The 26,169-nt window shown below is 47.6% G+C and overlaps 1 protein-coding gene across 1 annotated transcript in view; it reads right to left on the reverse strand.

Moving 5' to 3' along the window:
* Nucleotides 1-26,169, reverse strand: part of grik4 (glutamate receptor, ionotropic, kainate 4) — a 213,327-nt gene that overhangs the window by 12,516 nt on the left and 174,642 nt on the right. The window contains exons 9-12 of the mRNA XM_035534393.1: nt 25,727-25,879; nt 24,833-24,937; nt 8,844-8,951; nt 3,727-3,930 (exon numbers count right to left, since the gene is read on the reverse strand). Of these exons, the coding sequence (XP_035390286.1) occupies nt 3,727-3,930; nt 8,844-8,951; nt 24,833-24,937; nt 25,727-25,879 (570 nt within the window). The remainder of the gene's footprint in view (nt 1-3,726; nt 3,931-8,843; nt 8,952-24,832; nt 24,938-25,726; nt 25,880-26,169) is intronic.

A 26,169-nucleotide genomic window follows, 5' to 3' on the forward strand; every position in this document is an offset into this window, starting at 1 on the left:
ACCAGACAGGAGACAGGTCAAGTGTCTGGACAATCGGCGCTCTCACAACGGTTTGGTGGTGATGATTGTTAAACAGTGACTCATTCCCAGCTTTGCCCTGTCACAGAGCCCCTCAGTGGTTAACCTCCAACGTGTCATCCAGCCTCCATACCGCCACAGTTATGTGCAGGAAAAAGAAAAAGAAAAAAATCTCTTTATTCCACTCCAATGTCCCTAAAGACCATGATGAAAATTGCCCATAATAACCTCAGCACTGAGGAGAAAACATAACCTGCATGTCTCCTAACTGAGGTAACGGTGCCGTAAAGGTGTCTCTCCAACTGCTTAATGGTTTATGTCAGACAGCTTCACACCGAAAAACAAACAATGGGTTTATGCCCCACCGTGCGAAGAACGAAACAGGACGAGGCAGATGAAGAAACAGAAGTCACAGGGGCAAGAAACGATAACTGCAGTTGAAAAATTCAACTTCCTAATGTATATTAATATTGATTAGTGGGTTACACCACTGTTCAAAGCAGGGGGAATTACAGTGGATACAGTGCTTTTAAATAATGCAGCCCAGTAGTCTTTTTCTACCACTTCCACGCTTTTACGATTTTGACTCCATCAGGGGTTGTTGCCCAGAAAGAAAGAAGAGGGGGATCAAAGGAGCCTCTGCCTCTACTGAATAATGCATCGGCTGAGGTTCCCAGCGTGGCGGTGCGCATTTCCTCGGAGGTTCACTCCTCTGCAGAAATCCCCGAATGCCCGGACAGAAGCGGGCCGAGCTCGGAGTCCACACTGCGGAGCCTTCGCTTCTCACGCGGAAGCAGCAGATCCGGTCCTGTACATGTACGAAATTACAGACAAGAAATTTAGGATGCTGACTGCTATCGGGCCAAAAATGGAAAAGTGGCAAGAATTGGGGAGCTCAAAAGCGAAACATTTTGAAGAAATGCAACAAAGTATTAAAATATACATATAATTTCAATCACGACGAAAATACGAAACAGTTAGCGAACGCATGCTGTTTCCCTTCGCCCTGCTGACATATTCACGCAGTCACAGCAAGTCATTACAGGAAGAAGTCTCGTGCTCCCTCCTGAGAACGTGAATGTACAATGCTGGATGTATGGACCCATTACACGGCTGCTGATAAGGACATCAAAAGAGCGATTTCAAATTACTGTTCAGGTAACCCTAGGAGCTGTTCCATCACAAGCATGCCTCCACAACAGACCTGGTGCGCCTCCCGACAGCACGAGGGCCTGGCCAATACGCGGACTACGGTATTCACATGTTTGAGCAGACGCTTTTATCCAGGGCGACTTATAGAATTGCTTAGTCGCCTACTCAGAAAAGAATCCTTAGGTAGCACAAATAGGTTCCAAATTCAAAGCTGAGATACTACAAGAAAGGAGAGTCATTGCTCAGGTTCAATACAATACAATACAATAATACAAGGCTATAAATGTCAAGAACAATTCGAGCACTATTAGAATGAAGAGATACTCTGCAAAAACAAAACATTTCAAGTGAGAATCTAAAATCTTCCTATAAGTGCATGATTTGATTACATTCACATGCTTTTCAAAGAGATGAGATTTCAGTCGACTTTTGAAGTCAGCAAAAGACTCTGCTGTTCGGTCTACCAGTGGGACTTCATTCCACCAACAGGGGGCTAGGACAGAGAAGAGGCTTGAGGCAGTAGTAGCTCTGTGGTTAAGGTACTTGACTTGTAATTAGAAGGTTGCTGGTTCAAGCCCCACTGCCAAGACCTGTAACCCTCAAGTTGTACTCAGTGCTAATTGTAAGATGCATTGGATAAAGGTGTCAGGTAAATGTGTTCCATGCACCTTGAAGGATGCTGGGTTGTATTTTGAAGGGCTAGAGATGCAGACTGGGTTTTGACCACCTCCATGAAGTATGATGGGGCAGGTCCATTTTTTTGGAGGCAAAGGTGCCAATAATTCTGATATGAGCAGCTATGCACTACATGAGCTCTACAAGTAAGGCAAAGAAAGTGAGCACAGTAGTGGAGTCACATGGACTTTCACAAGTGGAATCCCACGTCAGTCCAGAGGAGACGAAGAGGACCAAGTCCACTGCCAGGTTTTGGTTTCAACCAAGAATTGCCATTTCGTCAAAAACGCTGTTATGAATAATCCACTGTATCCACTCATAGTCCACTCTGTTGGATGGTGACCAGGAGGTCAGATGAGGCATTGCAGACCAGCACGTCCCAGTCGGCGAGCCGTGGGTGTTTCAGTGTTCTTCACCATCTCCCTTTGGCACCCATCTTTATGCACACATGCGGAACGTGATCAAACGCACCGAGTGTCGTGGAGGTCACACCTCTGTGGGAGCGTGTTCAGAAGAGCATGCACGGCATTCTTTAATTCCTTAATGGCTCTGGCCTCGATTAACCCGCAGAACTGCGGCAGGTAACGTCTCAAATGTTCCCAAATAACACCTAATCCTCTCCAAAACCAACAAAAAACCCCTTTTGCTCCTGACCTCTTCCCTAGGACACAGAAGAACACTACATTGTCTTTTCATTCGTAAACAAATCCGGTCAAGATGATCACACACCCTGCAGAGGAGGCCGACCAGGGAAAGGGGGTGAATAAATTACTATCCCGCCATGACATGTTTTTAAATAAATAATGCTGTAGCTGAAAAGATCAACGGCTCGCTGGCAAACAGAATTTACTGCATATGAAATTTCTGTCTCATCAAGGGTGTGTTAGTGGGCGTCAGAAATGGGACGAATACCCTTCATGCATAGCTGAGCCTGTTTAAACACATCTGTTTGTGTTTGTTAAGGGCTGCAGGGGCTAACTGAAATTCATTAGGACAAGCAACCTGTGGCCGGGAGAGAAAAGCAAACCATTGCTTGCATTACCGTGGCCAGCTACAGGAGCGCTTAGCAGTCTTTAACTACGCCAGGCCCCCGTGCGGCCCATGCAGCGGACATCTCGTTGGCCATATCAGAACGACAGTGCGGCTCATGCCTGAGTGATCTAGATTTTACTGTGACCTGTTGGTGAATTGTTAAGTATGCCCTGTTTGGAAACCTTAGGACTGCTCAAAGTCTTAAACGGAGTCGACGGAATAAATGACATGCCTAGAAAGCGACGGGCATAAACTCATTTTGGAATATACATGATTGTCAAGAAATGTACTGTAATTCGTTCTGATTGCTGAACGCTTAGCTAATGGACTGCCATCGCTCACAGCAGGTTGTGGAGGCAGAGAGGATCTGAGTGCTAACACACCAGAAGCCAGAACCATTGCAGCTACAAGCTTTACTGAACTCAGAAGCATCTCTCCTAATCAGCAGATTTCTTTGTGTAAATCAAGGCATCTGGTGCCAAGACTATAATTACTATAAACCCTGAGTGGTTTGGCAGTATGGTACAAACAATGGAGACCAGTGTACATGGGGGAGAAACACAGGCAGTGATGATATGGGGCACATGAATGATACTTTTAGATACACATGATACACCTACTTTTAGACACACACATACTTTTAGAATCAAGTGCAAGTATACACTCTCTGCAGTTGTTTGGATCTGCAGTTATCTACAGAAACAAGTCTATATATGACTTTTAATGTAATTGTTTTGATGTAATTTTTATTACCTGTTATTAAGTCCTCTGATTTATTCTGATAATCACTGCACTAAAGGGCTGGACCATGGCTCACTTCATGGGCCTTCCTGGGCCAATGGCACTCACCCTGGCAATGAGCTCCCCCACCATGCCAGTCCAGGTTCCGTTGGCACCGGGCACACCATACACACCGTCGCTCACAAGCTTAATGCGGTACTTGAACTTCAGGATGTCAGCCAGCTCCCTCAACATGTCCACGCAGAAGCCCTCGTAGCGCTCGCTTTCCTCCAGCTCCTGATGGTTCTCCTTCAGCATCACGTAGGGATTCTCCTGCACAAGTACACACAGTGCCAGACATGAGCCTCCACCGCCAAACACACCAGCCTCCACCTACCTAACATACCAACCTCCACCGACGAACACACATGCCTCCGCCCACCAGGTCCCCACCCACCCACTAGGGGTCTGCCTACTCTTGGCCCAGCCCTGACACTTATCAGAAGAAACGTGCAGCCTCTCCAAAGGGTTCACTCCTAATTTCATGATTTCTCTGCTCAAGCAGTTGGTAAATTTGATTTAAGCTAAGACTGCAGTGCTTTACTAACCAATCCAGAATCAAAAGCAGGTATTGCTAGTATTTAATTCCTGCCACCTTTCCAAACACATGTGGCGTATGGTTTTATAGAGCATGCCTTAATAAAAAAAATCTATCTGGCAGGCAGGAGCATTTAAAGTCATTTACATGGAACGCTACATAAATCACAGAACATTGTCACCATGGCAATAAACAGGCTTTTCGGAGGGAAACCAGGCATATAAACGCTTTTGAAAATGACTTTCTTTGGTCTTGTTCTAATGCTCTTTCAGTGAGAGAAAGGGGTAATCGGTGTGTCTGATGAGCTTACATAAGACAACCATGGGAATGGTTTTGGCATACTTGTGGCTTGCTTAGCAGATGCCATCAGACTATGGCAGGGTTTCCTACATTGCCAGTAAAATCTGAGCACTCTTCACTGGCATCAACACCACATCTGTGGAGCCGCCAAGACGTTTTGGGCCTTCCCATCAATTCATCTGCCCACTTTGGCTTCCCTGGCTTTTGATTGCTCCACCCAGGCCCAGAGTCCCTCCCCCTCTCACCATTCCCAAGCTGAGGTGTTCCCATTCATCGGATAAGGAAAAAAACTGGAAACAGAATTCAAGCAAACTCTGTTAGGTTTGAAGCGCTACTGAAACCATTGTTTGTGTAAGTGGGGTGGTAGTTTCACCAGCTGAAAACTCAGGAAGAGCTGGCGAAATGCATTTAGGAGGCAAAACAGCACTAAGAATTTCTCTGCGGCAGGAAGTGCGTTTTGAGTACGTGGGCGTATTTGTACATTTTTCCCCAGTATAGTACAGACGCACTCATGCAGGGGCACTCAAAGGTTAATGAGGTGCCTTTAAGTTTACCCTCTGCCCATTCTAACCACCACCAGCATCTTGTTCTCTCACGCAATGTCTCGGGTCACATTTGGTGACATCATGTGTTTGATCCATTTGGTGTCTTTGGTCCATACTTTGTTCATACGTCAAACAAACCGCACCGGAGTTCGTTTGGAAGCGGGCGAACACGGATGTGTTGGTGGGGTGTCGGTCTGCTAATTTGGTGCATGTCAGAGTTGAAAAGGTAGTGTTCTCACTTGCTCTAACAAACTGCACAAACAAAGCAATCGCACTAGGGTTCCTTTTAATCAGAACCACAGCTGTCAAGTCTGAGCACACCCTGAAACACTACGCAGGGGATTTAGGGACGCTGCGGCACAAATAAACATTCCTACTCACGTTTACAGACTGTTAGGAATGGTGTATCGGTGCCGGCTCATCCACAACTCAACGTAACGGCTGGGTCAGCTCGCCACTGACGGATGCCTGCAGGGTGGGCTAAGCCATTATATGTATTCATGTTTGCTTGTGGTAACCATAACAACCCGTTATTAGTGGAGTCTGTGGAATGACAGGAGAAAGTAATCTAGGAATCAGGACAAGTTTGGTTTGCTGCAGTCAAGCCGAACCAGGCCTTTACAGAGCCCATCAGTCAGAACGCTGGGCTTGGATCTGGGGCCAAGCAATTCTCTCTCAAGGCTTGAACGCCTCCATAAAAGTTACAGGTCACACCAGTGAGGTGTGAACTTTTCAGATTAATAGTTCACACAGTGAGATTAAAGGCACTTTGAGAGTGAAGTCTGCCAAAGTGAACATTCTTCATCGTGCCGGGATTTGATTGTATTTGTATTCTTTGGAAGGTTGTCAGCTGATGAAATCAGTTTTACAAATGGAGAGCGATGGCACGATCAAGTTAGGTGTGTAAGAGGAAGAAGGACCTCTCTCCCAAACGTCCTGTTTCTCCAGAAACCTCGTGACCATCAGAATTAAGGACTTGTTATTTACAGTTTCAAGGTGTTTTAATGTTAGTACACACTGCCCTAATGACTTTATGATCTTAATGATCTGTTTGCATTGACAGCTGTTGCTATGGCAGCAACGAAGTAAGGATCCTTAAAAAATATCCCATTCTACACTCTCTGAGCTTTGAACGAAAGTTACCGTTTAAACATGTGCTGTCTGGAACATAAACTGGTTTCATTTCACATCCTAGAATTTCAGGACCATTTTGCTTGCACAGCTGATGAAGGACCTCTGTCCAAAACATTCCGTTCCTCTGGAAACTTTGTGTACTTCACCGCAATTTTGACTACATCCATATATCAAGCAACGGCCCCTGAGGACAGGCTGCTGTGACAGTACCTCTGTCAGATGGGCGATGAGGTCACCATGGAAACAGAGGAGGTGTCAACTTCTCATGTTCCGTCCTTTGGATGTTTTCATCACTTGGGACTGCCACATCTATTGCCACTGGTGTTTTCTGTTTTATCTTTTCTATTGTCACAATGTCAGGTTGGTTCACCATTTCTTCATCTGTCTGGATCTGGAGGTCCCACAGGATCTCGGCCTTGTTGTTCTCTACCACTCTCAGTGGTTCCTTGCGTCTGGACCTGGGGTGTCCAGCTCATATCACTGTCTAGCTGTATAACAGTATTACAGTTTTTCATGTAAATCTTACTACCCAATGCTAAATCCAGGAGATACTGCAGAGGATCTTTTTGATTTTGCACTTGACAAGTAATGTCACCTCATTAGCACTTTGCCATTCACACACCCCAGAAATACACAGAGCTGTAGATGCCTGAAAGAGCTATGTCATTTCCACCCAGACAGGCTCCTTACAAAACCTGATGTCAAAAAAAATTACAAAACTCCATCACTTGACATAAGTGTTTTTATAATACAACAAGAACTGACTAAATTAAACAGTTGATAGTGTCTAAAATCTTGGATTTTACCTTTTAGAATCTGCCTTTATAGGTGTTTACATAAATCCATGTTAGTTGTAATAAAAGGCTTATGCAGATGTTACTGAGCCCTCAAGAGCTTGCAGTCGGAGGCAGGCGTTCCATACGGAACGCCACGCCACCACAGCTACTGCGGAAATTTACTCCAACTCCTCCGGCTGGCTGGCTTCTAACGCACACTGTGGCAGAACGCAACAAAAAGGAACCTTCCCCATCTTGAAGTGGTGCGCCCTGCAGGTTAAAAAAGACCGTTCAACCTTTCTGGAAGATGATAATGATGTGCCCACATCTGCTGCCCTCACAGTGCAAGACACGGGTGCAGTGAGAAGCTGGCAATGTGTTCTGCTTTCCAGGGCTTCAGGGGAGATGCATATCATCATCGTCCTTCATCATCCTCACCTCGGTTATGCACTCCCACTGCACTCACACTTTCAAATGCTCTTCTTTGGTTCTGCTTCCTCGGAAGACCCTGATGAGTCAGTCCACCCAGTCCTTCCAGATTTCAGCAGATCTGGCCCAGATTCAACATGCGGTATTTCTGGTCAGGTTTGCAGGGTGTGCATTTATAGTGTGGGTCAACTTATGATAAGGAATCTTTTCTGTGCATTTTGAAGGACAGGTGAGGATAGACTAGTCTGAAATGTCCAATATAGGGGGTCCGTATAGGGGGCGGAGTTCTGGAGGAGGGGGAGTGTGTAGGGGGCAGGGCTCTGGAGTGTATAGCGTCCTGTAATGTGCTCCTGACTACAGAGAGGGTCGATCAGTGTCGGACACAGCAGTCAGCCAGTGATGAATAAGGCGAGATAATGGCCAAATTGCTCTTCAGTGGCTCTTTAAGCATTCGTACATCTTTAAAGTCAAATCAGCAAGGGGAACATTCACTTGCCCTACCAGGAGCCCGACCAAAATTACCTCATTTATAATATGAGGTGCGGCTGAAACTCTCCAACACACGCACACACACACACACACACACACACATACACACACAAACACACACACACACACACACACACACACACACACACACACACACACACACACACACACACACACACAAACACACAAGCGCACATGCACATATGTGCTTGTACATAGACATGTAAAAGTATGCATAAGAATGAAGGATGTGCATACAGCCTTAATGTAGCTGCATTTGCAATGCTACTGCACATCTTTATCAGCCACTAAAACAGCCCGTTGAACATATACCACCTTTCGTAAACACAACCTTCAAATCAGGCGTTGACTTCATTCCCTCTCCCTCTCTGTCTCTGACTTCTCTGTCTCTCTATCTTTCCCCCTCTCACACTCCTTCTCTCATGTTCCTTGAAGGCAGGAGCAGAGAGTCATGACCTGCTGTGTAAGAATAAGCCCGGGAGCAGAAGGCCACAGCGGACGCAGGGCGGGACCACTACCAAATAACGGCCTGCCATCACAGCTTCAATCGGTGTCCGCCGCTCCTGCGCTCACACTGGAATCTTGCTCTTACACTTCAGCTAAGTCGCCACACTCTGTCTCGGAGGAGACGAGCCCTTCTTCAGATCCAGCGCCAATCCTGATGAACCCTTATTTAGAGCAATCGTGAGCCTGAGCGCAGACGCAGCCGCACGTCTCCAGCCCGATGGGATCTTCTCCGATGGGGTGTTTACCTGTAGTAGTTCTCCAGGCTTGAGGCACAGTGAGGATCTAGTTCCTTAGCAGATGTGACGAGGCTGGGTGGAGGTTTGGCTTACAGCAGGATGGGCAGATGAAGAGTTTAGACGGAGGGTTCAGAGCAGGCTGGGTAGGTGAGAGAGAGTGGAAACCTGCCCTGGGAGCAGGTGCTGGACGCTGGAGGTTGCAAGGACTTACCAGGATGGTGGTGATGATGAGGGTGGTGTTGAAGAGCGTGTCCGTCACATTGAGGGAGGGCAGCTTCCTCTCCATGGATAGCCCCTGCTCTGAGTGCCACTGGCCGATCTACATACACACACACACACACACAGAAAAAGATTATGAAAGCCCCTGAGTTATGTGTCTATTAAAACATCCACCACTTGAAATTAAACATAACAAATGCAATATCATTAGTGAAAATCCCAGAAGGTTTTTGCCTGGAAATGTGCAACAGAGACACCCCTTCTAAGGGCCTGTGTGAGGACACATGTGCAGAAAGCCATGCAACAACCCCCCCGTGATGACCCATGCTCTAACAGACAGGTTCTAAAGTCTACACATAACCCCTCTGTGATGACTCCTGCACAGCGTAGGTTTACAGTATCTGGAACACTCAATACCCAGTGAGCTCTCTACATAAACAGATGCACTGTCCACCAGTACAGATGTAAATAAAGGAAGAAAATTAGGTTTTAATGATGTTTTAATGATGTTTTTAGCTGGGGTTAAGGGCTGGACACTGGAAGAGTCTTTCTGTAAGTGTGCTGGTCTGCCTGGGATTGCACGTTCAAGTTATACAGAGGAAATGAAAAGAGATAAACAGTGTGGGAGAGAGAGGGATGTGGGGAAAAGCAGAGCCTGTAATAAAGGAACAAGACAGATATCCATATACAGATAGAGAGACAGAGAAAGTGACAGAGAGAGAGAGAGAGAGAGAGAGAGAGAGAGAGACATGGAGGGCTCTGGAATTAAAGCTTTCCTCGGGGACATGATCAATAGACCACGTGTTCCACTTTGCTGTCACTCTCTGGATGGTGGGAGAAAAGGCACCACAGCAGACAGCCCGGGGGGGTGGGGGGTAGGTTCGGCCATGCCTCCCCCACAATCAACCCTTGCATTCAGGCACAGAGCCACCGCAGCGTGGCAGAGGTGAGGTCGTTATCGGGGGAAGGGAGCTGATGAGACGCAGGGCGGGGGGGGCAGTCTGGGACATCCTCCTTAAGGGAGGAAACACACTGAGAGTGGCCGCACCACACACACTGATAACAGAACGTACTGAGAGTGGCAAATCCATACACACACACACACACGCACACGCACATAGACACACACACACACACACACACACGCACGCACACACGCACACGCACACACAGACACAGACACACACACACACACACACACACACACACGCACACGCACACGCACACACACGCACACACAGACACACACACAAATGCACACACACGTACATACATGTATGCACTGGAATAGACCCTGAACTAAATCAAATTAAATAGTTAAATAGGTTTAAGAAAGTTAAACAGGTTCATAACAGGCAAAAGGAATGATTGTACATAATCACGTTTTGCTAATTTAATTCTCTCCTTAAGATTTCATTCCCCAGGAGGCAAGACATAATTAAAAAAGAACTTGGGAACAGATTCATATTTACTGATAAGTCCACCCCAGTCCCTAAAAGAGAAGTTCACCCTAGTCCTTAACAGAGCGGTTCACCCTAGTCCTTAAAAGAGCAGCTCACCCTAGTCCTTAAAAGAGTGGCTCACCCTAGTCCCTAAAAGAGCAGCTTACCCTAGTCCCTAAAAGAGAAGTTCACCCTAGTCCTTAACAGAGCGGTTCACCCTAGTCCCTAAAAGAGCAGCTCACCCTAGTCCCTAAAAGAGAAGTTCACCCTAGTCCTTAACAGAGCGGTTCACCCTAGTCCCTAAAAGAGCAGCTCACCCTAGTCCTTAAAAGAGCAGCTCACCCTAGTCCTTAAAAGAGCAGCTCACCCTAGTCCCTAAAAGAGCAGCTCACCCTAGTCCCTAAAAGAGCAGCTCACCCTAGTATCTAAAAGAGCGGGTTATCCTAGTCCCTAAAAGAGCAGATTTGCCAGCTGCTGTCATGGTAAAGAAGGAGAGGAAGAAGGTAAACAGGGATAATTACCTTTGCAGGGCCCACATCCTGCTAATTAAACGACTCTATGATTAATCAAATCACAGAAGCCAAGAGGTGCTCGTCATTAATTTCCACTGACAGGTACACATGGAATCAGTGCGCTGGCGTGGCCCCCTCCAGGCCTGCGGCAGGCTGTTTATGAGGTTGGACTACTTTCTGTGGGGGCAGGAGCGCTGTACTTCTGGTAAATCAATGTCATTCGCCGCCACTTCTTGAAGCCCAGACACAAGTGCAGCCGTTAAATTAAGACCCGGACGCCTCCAGCGAGTGCCTCTCTAAGTAGTTAATGCGCTTGACATGCTCCATTTTAACGTGTTAATAAGTAGCGGAATTTTTACCGCCTTCCGCAGCCCGTGAGAGGGCGCTGAAGGCGGGGCGGTGTGACTAAAGAGCTCTTTAATGCACGGCACTCGCTCCTGCTCCGCGAGGCTCTTGGCCTGCCCTGGGGCGGCGAGCCCTTTGGGTTGCTCCGTCTTTAAATATGGGACGGCTAACATAGGCCTTTGGAGGCAGCCCGAGAAGGCTGTCAGCGGGAGGCCGGCTGCGGACGGGCCGGCAGCACGGAGGAGGGTCGGGAATCGACGGGGAGGCATGGGGCGGGTGGAAGAGCGGCACAGGCTGGGAAATGACGGACATGTAGGTTAAGTGTGCACAGGTGATGCAGGTGCTCTAATGACACATACTGGTGGGTAGTGGAGGCCCGACCAGGCGGGGCTTTGCAGCCAGGTAACTGGAGGAGGCGGGACTTTTCCACCAGGTAGCTGGAGGAGGCGGGACTTTGCAGCCAGGTAGCTGGAGGGGGTGGGGCTTTGCAGCCAGGGCTGGTGGTTTGCTGTCGCAGTACAGCTGTCCATCATTAACCTCAGTTCCAGTAGTCTGCAATCCGGAGCTTTATGGTGAGAATTAGTGAGAAGAGACTCCCGACAGAACATGTTTTTCTCCCGACAGAACCTGATTACTCCCGACTGAGCCTGATTACTACTCACAGCACAGCCAATGGACCACCGTGAGAAAAGCACGTCGGCGTGCCCATAATCTCACCTCCTACGGCCCGCCTGGCCTCAAAGCAAAGCCTCGTCACTGCGCATGAGCGCTGTGCACTGTCCTCTGATGTGTGCCAGTAGCATGTTGTTAACCATGTTGCGGTAGCTTTGCGGCAGAACAGAGCCACAGAGGGCGTGGCCAGGCTGCTACGGGGTCACGGTGGGCCATTCTGTTTGCCGGCAGCTCAGTAATGATGGCATGGGTGAAAGTTTGGACAAAGAGAAAGGTCAGAAGGTCAAGAGGTCAGGGCTGTTTCCTTCCTTTCAAGAGGGAACCTTTCTGTGCAATCAAAACTTCAGCACATGGCCATCCACAGACACACACACATGCGTACACACACACACACACACACACACACACACACACACACACACACACACACAAAGATAATCATCAGAAACCATTCCGAGCTGACTGGCGTTATCCGCCGGCACGTGCCCGGCCGAGGAGCAGCGTGTGTGCCAGCGTCTCTGCAGCACAGTGCCCCCCTCTGGCTAATGAGCTGAGCTGCAGGGACTCTACTGCCACTAAAACTGTGAGCCAGGAAGGATCAGCTGAGTCTTCCCTTTCTCTCTCCATTCATCTACACTTTTGCTTTCTCTCTCTGTATCTTTTTTTTGGTCTGTCCCTCTCTCTCTCTCTCTCTCTCTGTCTCTTTACCTTTCTGACACTCTCTGAGTTGTTCCCTGGCGCAGGTCAGCTACGGGTTTCTGTTACAAAAAAAGTTCTGAAGAGATTGAGAAGGTGATGAAAGGGATTAAAGTGGTGCCAAAGGTCTCTCTCCCCTCTCTCTCCCCCCCTCCCTGTCTCTCTCCCCTCTCTTCCTGTCTCTCTCCCGTCTCTTCCTGTCTCTCTCCCCTCTCTTCCTGTCTCTCTCCCCCTCTCTTCCTGTCTCTCTCCCCCTCTCTTCCTGTCTCTCTCCCTCTTCCTGTCTCTCTCCCCTCTCTCCCTCTCTCCCCCCCTCCCTGTCTCTCTCCCCTCTCTTCCTGTCTCTCTCCCCCTCTCTTCCTGTCTCTCTCCCTCTCTTCCTGTCTCTCTCCCCTCTCTTCCTGTCTCTTTCCCCCTCTCTTCCTGTCTCTCTCCCCCTGTCTCTCTCTCCTCTCTCCCCTCTCTTCCTGTCTCTCTCCCCCTCTCTCCCCTCTCTCTCCCCTCTCTTCCTGTCTCTCTCTCCTCTCTTCCTGTCTCTCTCCCCCTCTCTTCCTGTCTCTCTCCCCTCTCTTCCTGTCTCTCTCCCTGTCTCTCCCTGCCTCTCTCCCCTCTCTTCCTGTCTCTCTCCCCCTCTCTCCCCTCTCTCTCCCCTCTCTTCCTGTCTCTCTCTCCTCTCTTCCTGTCTCTCTCCCCTCTCTTCCTGTCTCTTTCCCCCTCTCTTCCTGTCTCTCTCCCCTCTCTCCCTGTCTCTCTCCCCCTCTCTCCCTGTCTCTCCCCTCTCTTCCTGTCTCTCTCCCCTCTCTCCCTGTATCTCTCCCTCTCTCTTCCTGTCTCTCTCCCCTCTCTCCCTGTATCTCTCCCCCTCTCTTCCTGTCTCTCTGCCCCTCTCTTCCTGTCTCTCTCCCCCTGTCTCTCTCCCCTCTCTCCCCCTCTCTCCCTGTATCTCTCCCCCTCTCTTCCTGTCTCTCTCCCCTCTCTCCCTGTATCTCTCCCCCTCTCTTCCTGTCTCTCTCCCCTCTTCCTGTCTCTCTCCCCTCTCTCCCTGTATCTCTCCCCCTCTCTCCCTGTCTCTCTCCCCTCTCTCCCTGTATCTCTCCCCCTCTCTTCCTGTCTCTCTCCCCTCTCTTCCTGTCTCTCTCCCCCTCTCTCCCTGTCTCTCCCCTCTCTTCCTGTCTCTCTCCCCTCTCTCCCTGTCTCTCTCCCCCTCTCTTCCTGTCTCTCTGCCCCTCTCTTCCTGTATCTCACTGCAGTCTGAGACCAGGGGACACATAGCTGGCATGTGTATTCTGCACAGCACTGGGACATCTGAGCTGTTATGGCTCTGTAGCTAAGCTTAGGATTCTAATAGAGGAGGAGGAAGCAACAACACACACACACACACACACACACACACACACACACACACACACACACACACACACACACACACACGCGCGTTCACGTTCCATTCCTAAGAACCAAGTCATCCTTGAAATCCCTTCAGACTGAGGGGACGGGAAGCATCTCATCCGTTCCATATTTCATCTGCTACCCATTTTCACAGGAGTGAGAGCCTGATATTCCAGTCAGAGGAGAAAGAAGAGGAGAGAAGAGAGGAGAAGAGAGGAGAGGAGAAGAAGAGGTGAAGAGTACATGGGAGATCAGAGGAAAACAGAGGAGAGGAGACTTCATTCCTTCTTTGGTCAACAATAACAGAATCGTATTAGCCTGATCCAATTGCAATCGTCCTCATTCAGTGTTATTAGGAAGTCCACACACACACACACACCAGACGCACACTCGCTGCCCTTAATCTGCACAGTTAAAGTGAGACGGATCTTGTAAATGAGCTTGGGTGACATTCGGGGATTCTCTCAGCTCTCGCTCATACTTCTATCCCTGTTTCTCGTGGAGGTGGGGACAGTCTTCTGGTGCAGTGCTAAGGTTGAGTCTATACTGACCAATTAGGTGTAAGGACCTTGTCCGATGATGACACGTAGACTGGATGATGACCTTGTTAAAAGCTTCAGGAGAAGTCTCACACACACACAGACAGAGGAGGAGAGCTTTCATCACTCACAGTATGCAGTTTCACCACATGTTCAGGGAGGGTAGGAGTCGAGTCTTTCAGGGTCTTCTATGTGAACTCAAAGGACACAGAGGGGCCCCTCAAGACTTGTTTCACTGAGACCATTGGGTTGTGAGCAACAGTAAAAAGCTTATATCTGTAAAGCGTCCTTGAGTTCGAGAAACATGCTATATAAATGTAACTAATAATAATAATAATCATCTTCTTCAGATATGAGAAATTGGGACATGCCCCCACACCCCCTACCCCATCCCACCCCATGCCCCCACACTCCCTACCCCATCCCACCCCATGCCCCCCCACACTCCCTACCCCATCCCACCCCATGCCCCCACACCTCCTACCCCATCCCACCCCATGCCCCCCCACACCCCCTACCCCATCGCACCCCATGCCCCCACACTCCCTACCCCATCCCACCCCATGCCCCCCCACACCCCCTACCCCATCGCACCCCATGCCCCCACACCCCCTATCCCATCCCACCCCATGCCCCCCCACACCCCCTACCCCATCCCACCCCATGCCCCCACACCCCCTATCCCATCCCACCCCATGCCCCCCCACACCCCCTACCCCATCCCACCCCATGCCCCCACACCCCCTATCCCATCCCACCCCATGCCCCCACACCCCATCCCACCCCATGCCCCCACACCCCCTATCCCATCCCACCCCATGCCCCCCCACACCCCCTACCCCATCCCACCCCATGCCCCCACACCCCCTATCCCATCCCACCCCATGCCCCCACACTCCCTACCCCATCCTACCACACACCCTTCCACCCCCTTCCTCTCCCACTCTGTGGCAAGACAAACAAATATTTGTTGGCTTGCTGCTGACAGTCTGCTCCTGACTATAATTAGGGCCTGTGGCAGCCAGCCTAATTAATAAGCCACAATGCCATCGATGGAATAGAAACGATTTAGTTAGAACCTGGGCTCAGAGCTCCAGGGTGAGACAGAGTAAACCGAGGGAAAGAGAGACACGAAGACAGAGAGAAAGCGGGAGAGAAGTGTGTGTTCTGTGTGTGTGTGTGTGTGTGTGTGTCAGAAACAGCTCGGTGTGCCTCTGTGACATTATGTGGACCAGTATAACTGTTTGTATAGAGAGTTGAGTGTGTGTGTGTGTGTGTGTGTGTGTGTGTGTATGAGTGTTTACAGAGGCCTCCAAGCCAGACTGAGGGCCCGAGACAGCCTGCCTCATTTCTCCTGCAGCCTCAAGGGCACGTCCACCCAGGCCTGGCCTCTCTTGGGGAGTTTCAGGGTCAACCATCCCACATGGAGCACAACAAAGTCAGCACGGTCACCCTGCAACAAAGCCAAGCTTGCAGGGAGGCATCCAAGGCCAGCAGCAGTCAGCCTTGAGATGCCACACAGAATTCCATGGTATTCGCTTCCTTGAAACATACATTCAAAAAAGCCTTGCAAAGCCCATACTAACAACATAATCAACACTGAACTTGTTAAATCAATTTGCAGCGACAGCAACATTGATATAAAACTAGGACCTCTTAATGTAAGATCCCTCGCTTCTAAAGAAGTCATTGTAATTGATATTTTTATTGATCAGAATCTTGTTCCCCTGTCTGGCAGAAAAGTGGATTAATAATGGGAGAATACTTGGCTTTAAATGAGGCTACACCCACAGGATTTATCTACAAATAAGAAACCTTCTCAGCCATTCTGCAAGAAACTGGGACATTGCTCTCAGTACCAACAGGAATTTACTGACTTCCTATCAAAGTTAATAAAGTCTATGGATATAATAACACTAGGCAAAATTAATTATCATTTTGACATACTACAGCACCCAGTGAGAAAATCATTTGTATCCATACTAGATTCCACTGGTTTCACACGAAACCTAACAGGGCCTGGCAGCCATACCCATGACTCAACTTTAACTTCTGGTGTCGACATAGATAACACATTCTCCCACAGACTGCTGTAGTCTCTGACCATGATCCCATTATACTCATCAAGAGTCTACTTTTAGCGCTACCTTACATAATGTGGCACCAGTGAAAAACTAAAAGAATCAAACAAAAGATTGTCCCTTTGAGAGACCATTAAACCATCAGAAATCTAGAATGTAAATGGTGTCTGACTAAAACAGAAATATTCTCATGGCTTGAAATGACAGCATTATACAGGCACAAACTACACTGCATATATCATTCATCTTTGATTGTAAACTGCAAGAATAATCCCAGATTATTATTCAACATATAAAGTGACTATAACCAAGCAGCCACTGAGTCTCTAATACCAACAGCCTACAGCATCAATGATATCATGATAGTTTTCAACAATAAAACTGAAACTATGAGGCAAAACTTTGAAACGGCTCATTTTGCTGATTTACATACTATGCCCAGTGTAGCTATAACAAAGAAGTTGGAATTTTTTGCTCCACTTCAGCAGATGGCACTAGTTAAAATGACCTCCTCCTTTAAAACTTCCATTTGACACCATGATCCAATTTCTGCAAGGTTACTTAACTAAACGTTACCAGAAATAAACCGCTCTTAACAACAGTAATCTCTCATATCAGTCTTGGCTCCGTTATTATGAAGAAACCTGATTTTGACCCCAGCAATTTTACAAACTAAGATTTTGGGAAAATGTGTGTCACAGCTAAGTTCACACTTGCATAAAATGACATTCATGAAACTTTTAAATTGGGATTTAGTGAAGATTACAAATGATCTTTTACTATCTTCCGATAAAGCTTATGCATCTTTGCTAGTTTTGTTTGATCTGAATGCAGCATTTGACATAAAAGATCACACCATCCTATTGGACAGGCAAGAAAACCTTATTGTGAGCACATAAAGAACTTTCCTAATTAAGATCTGACCCAACTGAAGGCTAGCAATTTCTAAATGTAAGCATTAGCAGATTTAAAAGATCCTACCCAGGCAAATTTAAAGCATGGCACCACTCAAGGCTCTGTGCTTGGGCCTCTAATTTTTATAACATACATGTTACCTATTGGAAGTGTTATTCAAAAAACATGGCATTATTTCCCACTGCTATACTTATGACAAACAATTGTACTAACCCTAAACAAAGCAGAGGTTTTTCTTCTTTGTCCTAAAACTGCTGGTAACAATCTGTTTGAATTAATGCTGAATTAATAATGAATTTTGGTAGTCTTTCTGTTGCACTGCGAACAGTTGTGAAAAACCTTGCTATTGTGACCCACATATAGAAATATGTAATATTGCGAAACTAAGAAATGCACAATCCATACATGACACCACAAAACTAGTTCACATGTTTATTACTTCAAGATTCTACCACTGTGATGCCCTGCCAACTGGATGTTCTAGTAAGATTAAACAAGCTTCAATTATTCCAGAAGTCCTTACAGATAAAGTCTTTACAGGAACCAGAAAGATTAACCATATTAGGATGATATTATCAACACTGCATTTGCTGCCTTTCAAATTCTGTATTGATTACAAAATTGTACTGACATACAATGTTCTAGGTGGCCTTGATCTACATGGTCCAATTCAGCAATTCAACTGGTCTCAGACTGCTGAGTCATGGTTTCTTATAATATGTCACAATATGTCATGGTTGCTTATAATATGTCAAGTATGTCAGACGACCCTAAATGGACCCCCAAAACAATTGAACTCAAATGACCTCCTGAAATGTCTCAGTGCAGTTTGCTTTGGACTGCTTGATTCATGCTCTGCGAGATGAAAGTGGCCATAATCTGTTACAGCCAACCTCAATACAATCCACCAACAATCTGCTTCTTTCACAAAATAAACGAGAAAAACAGTTGCATGTGGAATCGTGGTATTGCACTAAAACGTGTCTCCTACAGGTTGGTCTCCACTTTCATTAAAAAAACAAACAAACATTATTTTATATCAGTTATGTCATGTCTGTTTTTGTTGTCTTTGTTCATCTTCTTGAACATCTAGCAGACCCAAATAACAGCAGCATGAAGGTAGCCATTGTAAATACACTACCCATACATAATTCAGTATTACACAAGGGGATTTGAGTTCTAGCGCAGCTGTGGCATGAACAAGTGGTCTGACATTTCATCAGTGCCAAAGAAAGACCAGAAAGAGTTTCTCTTTAAAGTTCACTTTCACTGTGAGCACAACTGAGGTCATACAGAGCTGGTTCCCTTTTGGGTTCACTTAACTATATCTGAAAACACCCGACATGAACATATTTCTAATTATAAACTGTCACATCTACTTAGATTACAAGAACCTAGAATCATGAAAGCTACAGTGGAAGCAAGAGCATTGTTCTACAACCAACCCGGACCCTTGGTGCTGTCTGACATTCACACAGGTTTGTTGACGGTGGAGCAAAGTGGTATTAATGCCCCAGGGAACCCTCATCCTTTTAGCTAAGCTGTTACAGCCAGTTCTGTTGGAGTCTCTGCTATGCTCTAGTAATCATTATTTAACTGTCCACTGCACTCCAAACAGAGCTAAATATCTCAGCCAGCTCTGTTCATTTTCTCTGCTGTGCTCTACAACTGCCTCTCTTATCGCTTCTGATACTGATGCAAGCTCGAGCCTAGTGATCTGCTAGTGATCTGCTAGTGATCTGCGCTTGATCACTATGGACCCTTCAGCTGTACCTGATTGGCTCATTCTCTTGAAGAAATCAAAAAGTGCTCGTAGATGCCATAGAGACTTTAGTAGAGGACATCACCGCAATCAGTTGTCCTGCTAGTTTTTACTCTGAACTCTAGACTCTGAACTGAATGAGTAATTAGTTCTCACTGAATAATCTGAGTATCTAAAACAAATATGTGTTACCTGTTTCTTAAGTCTTATAAGATACTCATCTATGTTTTATAACAAGTTAAAATTTAAAAATAAAATCATCTTCATTTATTGTGTGCCATTAGCTCGTCACTGACCAAAGATTCCCCTTCTGAGTCTTTGCTCCTCTCAAGGGTTCTTCCTCTTGCTCTCAGGGAGTTTTTCTTTGCAACTGTCACCTTGGTTTGCTCATTAGGGACCTGGAATTGGATCCACTGTATATGATTACTGTAAAATCTGCCTTGTGACAACATATGTTGTAAAATGCCAGAGGCATTGCTAGGCTTTTTTATTCTGGCTTTGAGACCTCAACGGTTTGAGCCAATCCACAAAATATTTCTACTCTGGAACAGCCAGAGCTGAGCCTAATGTCATTCAACAATTTTATCTGGGGTAATTAAGCACAAAACTGACTTAAAGAAACATTATGCTTAATTACTTTTGTTTTTGAAAATGTTTGTTTTTAAATATCTGAAAGCATTTTTCAGTAATGTTATCCAGGAAGAGAAGAGGAGCCATCAATCATCCTACTGAGCCATAGAGCTACTCTTATAAGATCATTAAGCACTGTGCAAAATCTCCACCTCACCCTCCTTTTTAATCCTGTTTTCGGAAGCAAGTATGTCTATATCATCTGCCTTCTGCCTGTGTACTTAGAGAGGAGGGGGTCTGAGGGGGGTTGGGGGGTGGGCCTAGTGGATAATTTAGCATAATTTTTAAAGTGTCAGTTTTAATAAACCTGAAAGGGAAAAAATAATTCAGGGCTTGCATCGAAACATTTGAGGCTTTTGCGTGGAAGGCCCAGCTATAACAACACCCATGTAGAAAGCAGCCATTTTCAACAGCTGAACGATGTGATGTAAAGAAAGACCACTTCTCTGCCCTATTATCAGGTGCTGTGTCTGTCCATGTTTGAGATGCAGAGTTTACCCATGGAAGGCTGCTGGACCAGACGACATTCCTAGCTGAGTGCTCAGAGGACATGCAGAGGACATGATGAATGTTCTTCTGGACATTTTCAACATCACTCTTCAGTATCCTGCCTCTGTGGCTACCATCCCTACCACATGTAAGCCTATCATCACAAAGTGTTTCGAGAAGCTCTTCACGAGGCACAAAGACCCAACTCTCCCTCTCACCGGACACCCCCGTAGTTCGTGTGTCATCCCAACTGTTGAACAGACGATGACACCACCATTACTCCGCATCTGGCCCTTACCCAGCCAAACAAAAAGAACACACACGCTAGAATGTGGTTCAGCAGTCGGCATCTGGACTGAAAGGTTTGAGATTGCTGGCGCCGAACACCTCCCTCTGAAACTGTACTGTGGACTTCCGGACTAGGAGACCTCAGTCAGTCCACTCCACAACCATCACCACACTGAGCACAGGGTTCCCTCAGGGCTGTGTGCTAAGTCCACTGTTATTCACTCAGCGATGAACCACATCATTAAGTTGGGTGATGACATAACCATGGTGGGTCTCATCATCGGAGATGACGATTCACTGCACACAGAGGAGAAGAAGCATCTAACAGACTGGTGCAAAGTCAACAACTTGTCTTAGAATATGGATAAAACTAAGGAAATGGTTGTAAACTTCAGGAAGGTATGGGGTTGTCACTCTCCAGTCAATGCTGATGGCTCCTCTGTGGAAATCATCACAAATGCAGAGTTCCTTGGTGTTCTCCTAGTGGAGAACCTCATCTGGACCATCTACACAAGCTCCATAGCCAGAAAAGCCCAGCAGCGACCCTACTTCCTGAGGAGCCTGAGGAAAGTTCATCTCTCCATCACATCCTGACCACAACCTACAGAGGGATGATAAAGAGTGGCTGCATCTCCGCCTGGTTGGGGAATTGCACCATCTCCGCTTGCTAGACCCTGTGAGGACAGCTGAGATAATCACTGGGAGGAAAATCATGTCACACAGAAATTTACACCACACACTGCATCTGCAAACCACCAGCACTGTGGATGATCTCACAGCCCTCCCACGAACTCCTCTCTCCTGCCATCTGGGAAAAGGTTCAAAAGCATTTGGGTCCTCACGACCAGACTGTGCAACAGTTTCATTCCTCATGCCAGTAGTCTCCCCCCCCCCCACTCCATCTCTTAATTTTTCTGCACATCTCCTATGGTGTTACCTGAACACTGTATTAACATAATACAGCATCTCACACTCTCTTGCACATTTCTAATAAAGTCTGCTGCCAGAGTACTTTAGTTTACAAATCTCATAAACAAGTTCCTGCTCAGTTTTAAAAGTACTATTCCCCGCCGCACCTTTTAAAACAAAGCCAGGTAAGTACCTTAGTTTTGAACAGGTTTGTGGTTTATAGTTCATTCACACGGGTGTAGCGCACCCAGTGCAGAACACCATCCGGAGTGGTAAGGAGCTGCGCACTGACACCAGCGTTAACTCGCTCCACGTCAGCTTTTGTCAGTCTTGTTAATGAATCAAACACAAACACATCCTGAAATAACCAGCATGCTCCAGGACACACTGACCTATGCACACATTCCTTATGTGCTGACTATGCTCGTTAGAGAGATAGAGACAGACAGGTGGTGGGAGCTACTTAACTGTGCGTTGTGGTGGTGGTGGTGCAGGGTGGCAGGGGTCTAGCTAGCACTGCCTGGTAGGGGTCTGGGTAGCACTGCCTAGCAGGGGTCTGGGTAGCACTGCCTGGCAGGCAAGGGATGGGTAGCACTGCCTGGCATGGGGTCTGGGTAGCACTGCTCTGGCAGGCAGGGATGGGAAGCACTGCCTGGCAGGGGTCTGGGTAGCACTGCCTGGGCAGGGGTCTGGGTAGCACTGCCAAGGATAAGCGCTGCTCAGACTAGCAGGGATGGGGCCATGCTGCAGGAGCCAGGAATGTACACGGATACCTGGGCACTTCCTTTTAACGGAATGCATTTCACCAAGTAATAAGACTGCTAATTAATCACTGAAAAAGACCCATGAACTCACAACCATTACTGTTCTGGAATTAGCTGCAGAGCACACACGATCTGAAGTTTGGTGCTAGGAATGGTGCCGAATGGTGGACATCAAAATAAAATAACACAAACACTGTTAGTGTCTCGCCAGTTTGACACACTCAGGCATATATGGCAACCGCATAAATCATCTTTCTAAATCATCTCACCCCAACGCTAATGACACATGCAAAGTGGTAAAAAAACCCACTTTGGCAACCCACACCACTTTATCGGCCCAGTTGGGTTTGACAAACAGCTTTCGACAAGAGCAGTAACTGGAGTGAAATTGCAGGCCTCTCTGAGTGACGCGCGGCTCAGACACGCGAGATGCCTGCCAGTAAAATTCAATTTGTCCCATGCCAGTGGAGTGAGCCGGCAGAGGCCCAGAGGCAGGCTGTCGGGGCTTGGGAGGTATGTGCATGCATGTGAGCTGAATGTTGTGGAGGAGCCAGCGGGTGGGCCGGGCAGGGAGTGGGAGGCGTGGGCGCCGGCTCTGGCGCTGTGTGTGTCCTGCTTCTCACTCACACTCCACACACTCCTGTACCTGCTGGAGCACTGGGTCCTGCAGAATGAAGGACCCTGCAGGCCTGGGGTTAGGGTTAGAGTTTGGGTTACTGGGATCTGGCCAACAGCTGACTGAGGGGTGGTTAGTGTTAGGGTTAGGGTTAGAGTTAGTGTTAGGGTTAGGGTTTGGATTTGGGTTAGAGTTAAAGTTTGGGTTAGGGTTAGGGTTCAGGTTAGGGTTAGAGTTTGGGTTCAGGTTAGGGTTTAGAGTTTGGGTTACTGGGATCTGGCCAACAGCTGACTGAGGGGGTGGTTAGTGTTAGGGTTAGGGTTAGAGTTAGGGTTAGGGTTAGGGTTTGGGTTTGGGTTAGAGTTAAGTTTGGGTTAGGGTTAGAGTTAGAGTTAGGGTTAGGGTTCAGGTTAGGGTTAGAGTTTGGGTTCAGGTTAGGGTTAGAGTTTGGGTTACTGGGATCTGACCAACAGCTGACTGAGGGGTGGTTAGTGTTAGGGTTAGGGTTAGAGTTAGTGTTAGGGTTAGGGTTTGGATTTGGGTTAGGGTTAGAGTTAGAGTTAGGGTTAGAGTTCATTTTAGGGTTAGAGTTTGGGTAGGGTTAGGGTTCTTTAGGCATCAGTGTCAACATATGTTGTATATGGGAATAGATTATGTTTCGGCTTATGCATGCATGTGTGTGTATTCTTTTTTTGGTGGGGGGGTGTCTGTGTGTGTGTGTGTGTGTGTGTGTGTGATATAGAGACAATAGTGATGAGGAAGTAGTTTTATTTGCCACTTCAGGCTAATTATAACAAATTATATTGCACACATGCATGCACACCTCCACACACACACACACACACAACACTAGAGGTATTATTATTACAGGACAGGAAACTGTCATAATACCTGATTGCAATCATACAACATTAGTTTCTGCTGTCCCACTGCTGCAGTGGATGGCTCACTTTCTGTGTCACTGTCTTGAGCTCAACAAAGATAATTGGTTATGGTGGAAGTGAAGTTTTTGCCCTTCAGAAAATGCCATTCATTAACTAAGAACATTCACTGCCAGGAATTCATACAAACACTCTGTAATGAAGCAGACCCTAGAAACTCCACAGCAGTCTTCTGTTTGACGAGTAACTAAACGTGCTGTAGGACTGATGATGACCGGTGCAGGCGCAGTGGGCCTTGAAACCGTTGTACATTCAGATGACCTTTAGAGTCCTGCAACTATATGTTGCCGTAAGGAAAACAGGCCCAGGTCTGGCATGAGGAAGGGCCATCATCAAAACGAGGAGATATATGAACCACTCAAGAGGAAAATGGAATAGAATGTCTGAAACCAGCTTCCAGAATGATGTCCACCCAACTTCAAAACAAAAGCGCTTAAAGTAAATGTGTGTAAGCTGAAAGTTCAGAATCATGTTGCACATGCGTGACTTGGATGTCAAAGGTAACGGGTCACTCAGGCCAGTATGGAGGCTTGGGGGGCCCAATTCTCAAGGCCCTTCCTGGAACATTAAGGCTCAGTACATCCCACATTAATGAGGGCAACTACTAACCACCCCCCCCCACCCCCAGCTCAAAACTGTTGTCTATTGCCCCACAAAGGCCTTGCCCCAATACCGCAGGATGACATCATGGTGAGGAGTCTCCTTGACCTGCTCCTCGGGATCAGCGTGACGGCAACATTATTGTCCAAACTGGCAAAAACAAGACGGACATCCCTGGAAGCGCTAATTACCAGACGTCGGGATAATTACACCGAGCGATTTCAGCGTCCCTGGTGTCCCCGGCGGCTCCTCCAGCCTCAGACTCAACCCTGCTGCCAGAAACAAAACTGGCTGGTGAAGTGGAGTCAAAGTGCTGTTCCTCCCCCGCGCACCCCGGCTAGACGCTGCCGAGCGCTACCGCGGCGGGATGGCGGCGCGTGGGATCCCGTACCTGCCGTAAGCCATCCCTGCTGTTCTGCATGATGCGGAGGACGTAGTTTGAACGCTGCCCTCTGCTGTTGAACTCGATGTGTCCCGTTAGACCGTCCAATTCTACCTGTCCAGGAGAGAGGGAAACACAGGCGCGATCAGAGCCCGGGGGAGGGTCAAAGTGATCGGGGCGCTGCTCCCACGACTCAGTGCCTCTGTCATTAAAGGGATTGTGTTGACAGAGGAGCTCCCTGCTTTGTTGTTAGTTGGAAAATTGGTTAGCGATTTACCAATAAAGTGGGCGGTAGAGCCACACCAGAGTTTTCTTGGGCTGCACATCAAGATTACAGACGCATGACGGGCATTGAGGATGAGCCTACAGTCGTCAGGGTCCAAGTGCGAAGGAAGATAAGTCTGCTGCTCAAGTGCTCAAGACCAGTGCCTTTGCTTCCCCTAGCGGATGTGGTCCATCAAAGAACTGAGATGGGGAGGGGTGGAGGAGGGGCCTTAAGTTAGGGCCCTTACCATACTCAAACTAGGGCCCTTACCATACTCAAACTAGGGCCCTTACCATACTCAAACTAGGGTCCTTACCATACTCAAACTAGGGCCCTTACCATACTCAAACTAGGGCCCTTACCATACTCAAACTAGGGTCCTTACCATACTCAAACTAGGGTCCTTACCATACTCAAACTAGGGCCCTTACCATACTCAAACTAGGGTCCTTACCATACTCAAACTAGGGCCCTTACCATACTCAAACTAGGGCTCATACCATACTCAAACTAGGGTCCTTACCATACTCAAACTAGGACCCTTACCATACTCAAACTAGGGCCTTTACCATACTCAAACTAGGGCCCTTACCATACTCAAACTAGGGCCCCTACCACCCTCAGTCTAGGGCCCTTACCATCCTCAGGTAGTTCATGAGGCTTGTCCCGTGCTCCCAGATCTTGGAGGACTTGCAGGAGAGCTGAGTGGCTCCCACGTTCTGGCTGCGGTTCAGCTCCTGCACGGGCTGCCATACTGTGTGCACGGCGTCGAACAACAGCGCCGCTGACAGCTGGGCCACACACACACACACACACACACACACACACACACACACGGTGGAGAGCACACGGTTAAACATGGCCCTGGCTGAGTGGGATATTTTCGATGACATGATTAGGAGGCCTTCGAAGTGCTGATGATGTGTAATGCCTCCCTGCTCTCCTCCAGGGCTGGCAACGCTTACCTTCAAACGACTTCTGACTGCACCCTTGTAAAGCGCAGGTCTGGGGAGTCTTCCCCATTCTGTTAGCGCAGCAAAGCTAGGCGAGCCCCAAACAGGCCCTAAATTGTGCTGCGTTA

This window comes from Electrophorus electricus, chromosome 15, assembly GCF_013358815.1.
Source record: "Electrophorus electricus isolate fEleEle1 chromosome 15, fEleEle1.pri, whole genome shotgun sequence".
In the NCBI taxonomy this organism is placed as follows: Eukaryota; Metazoa; Chordata; class Actinopteri; order Gymnotiformes; family Gymnotidae; genus Electrophorus; species Electrophorus electricus.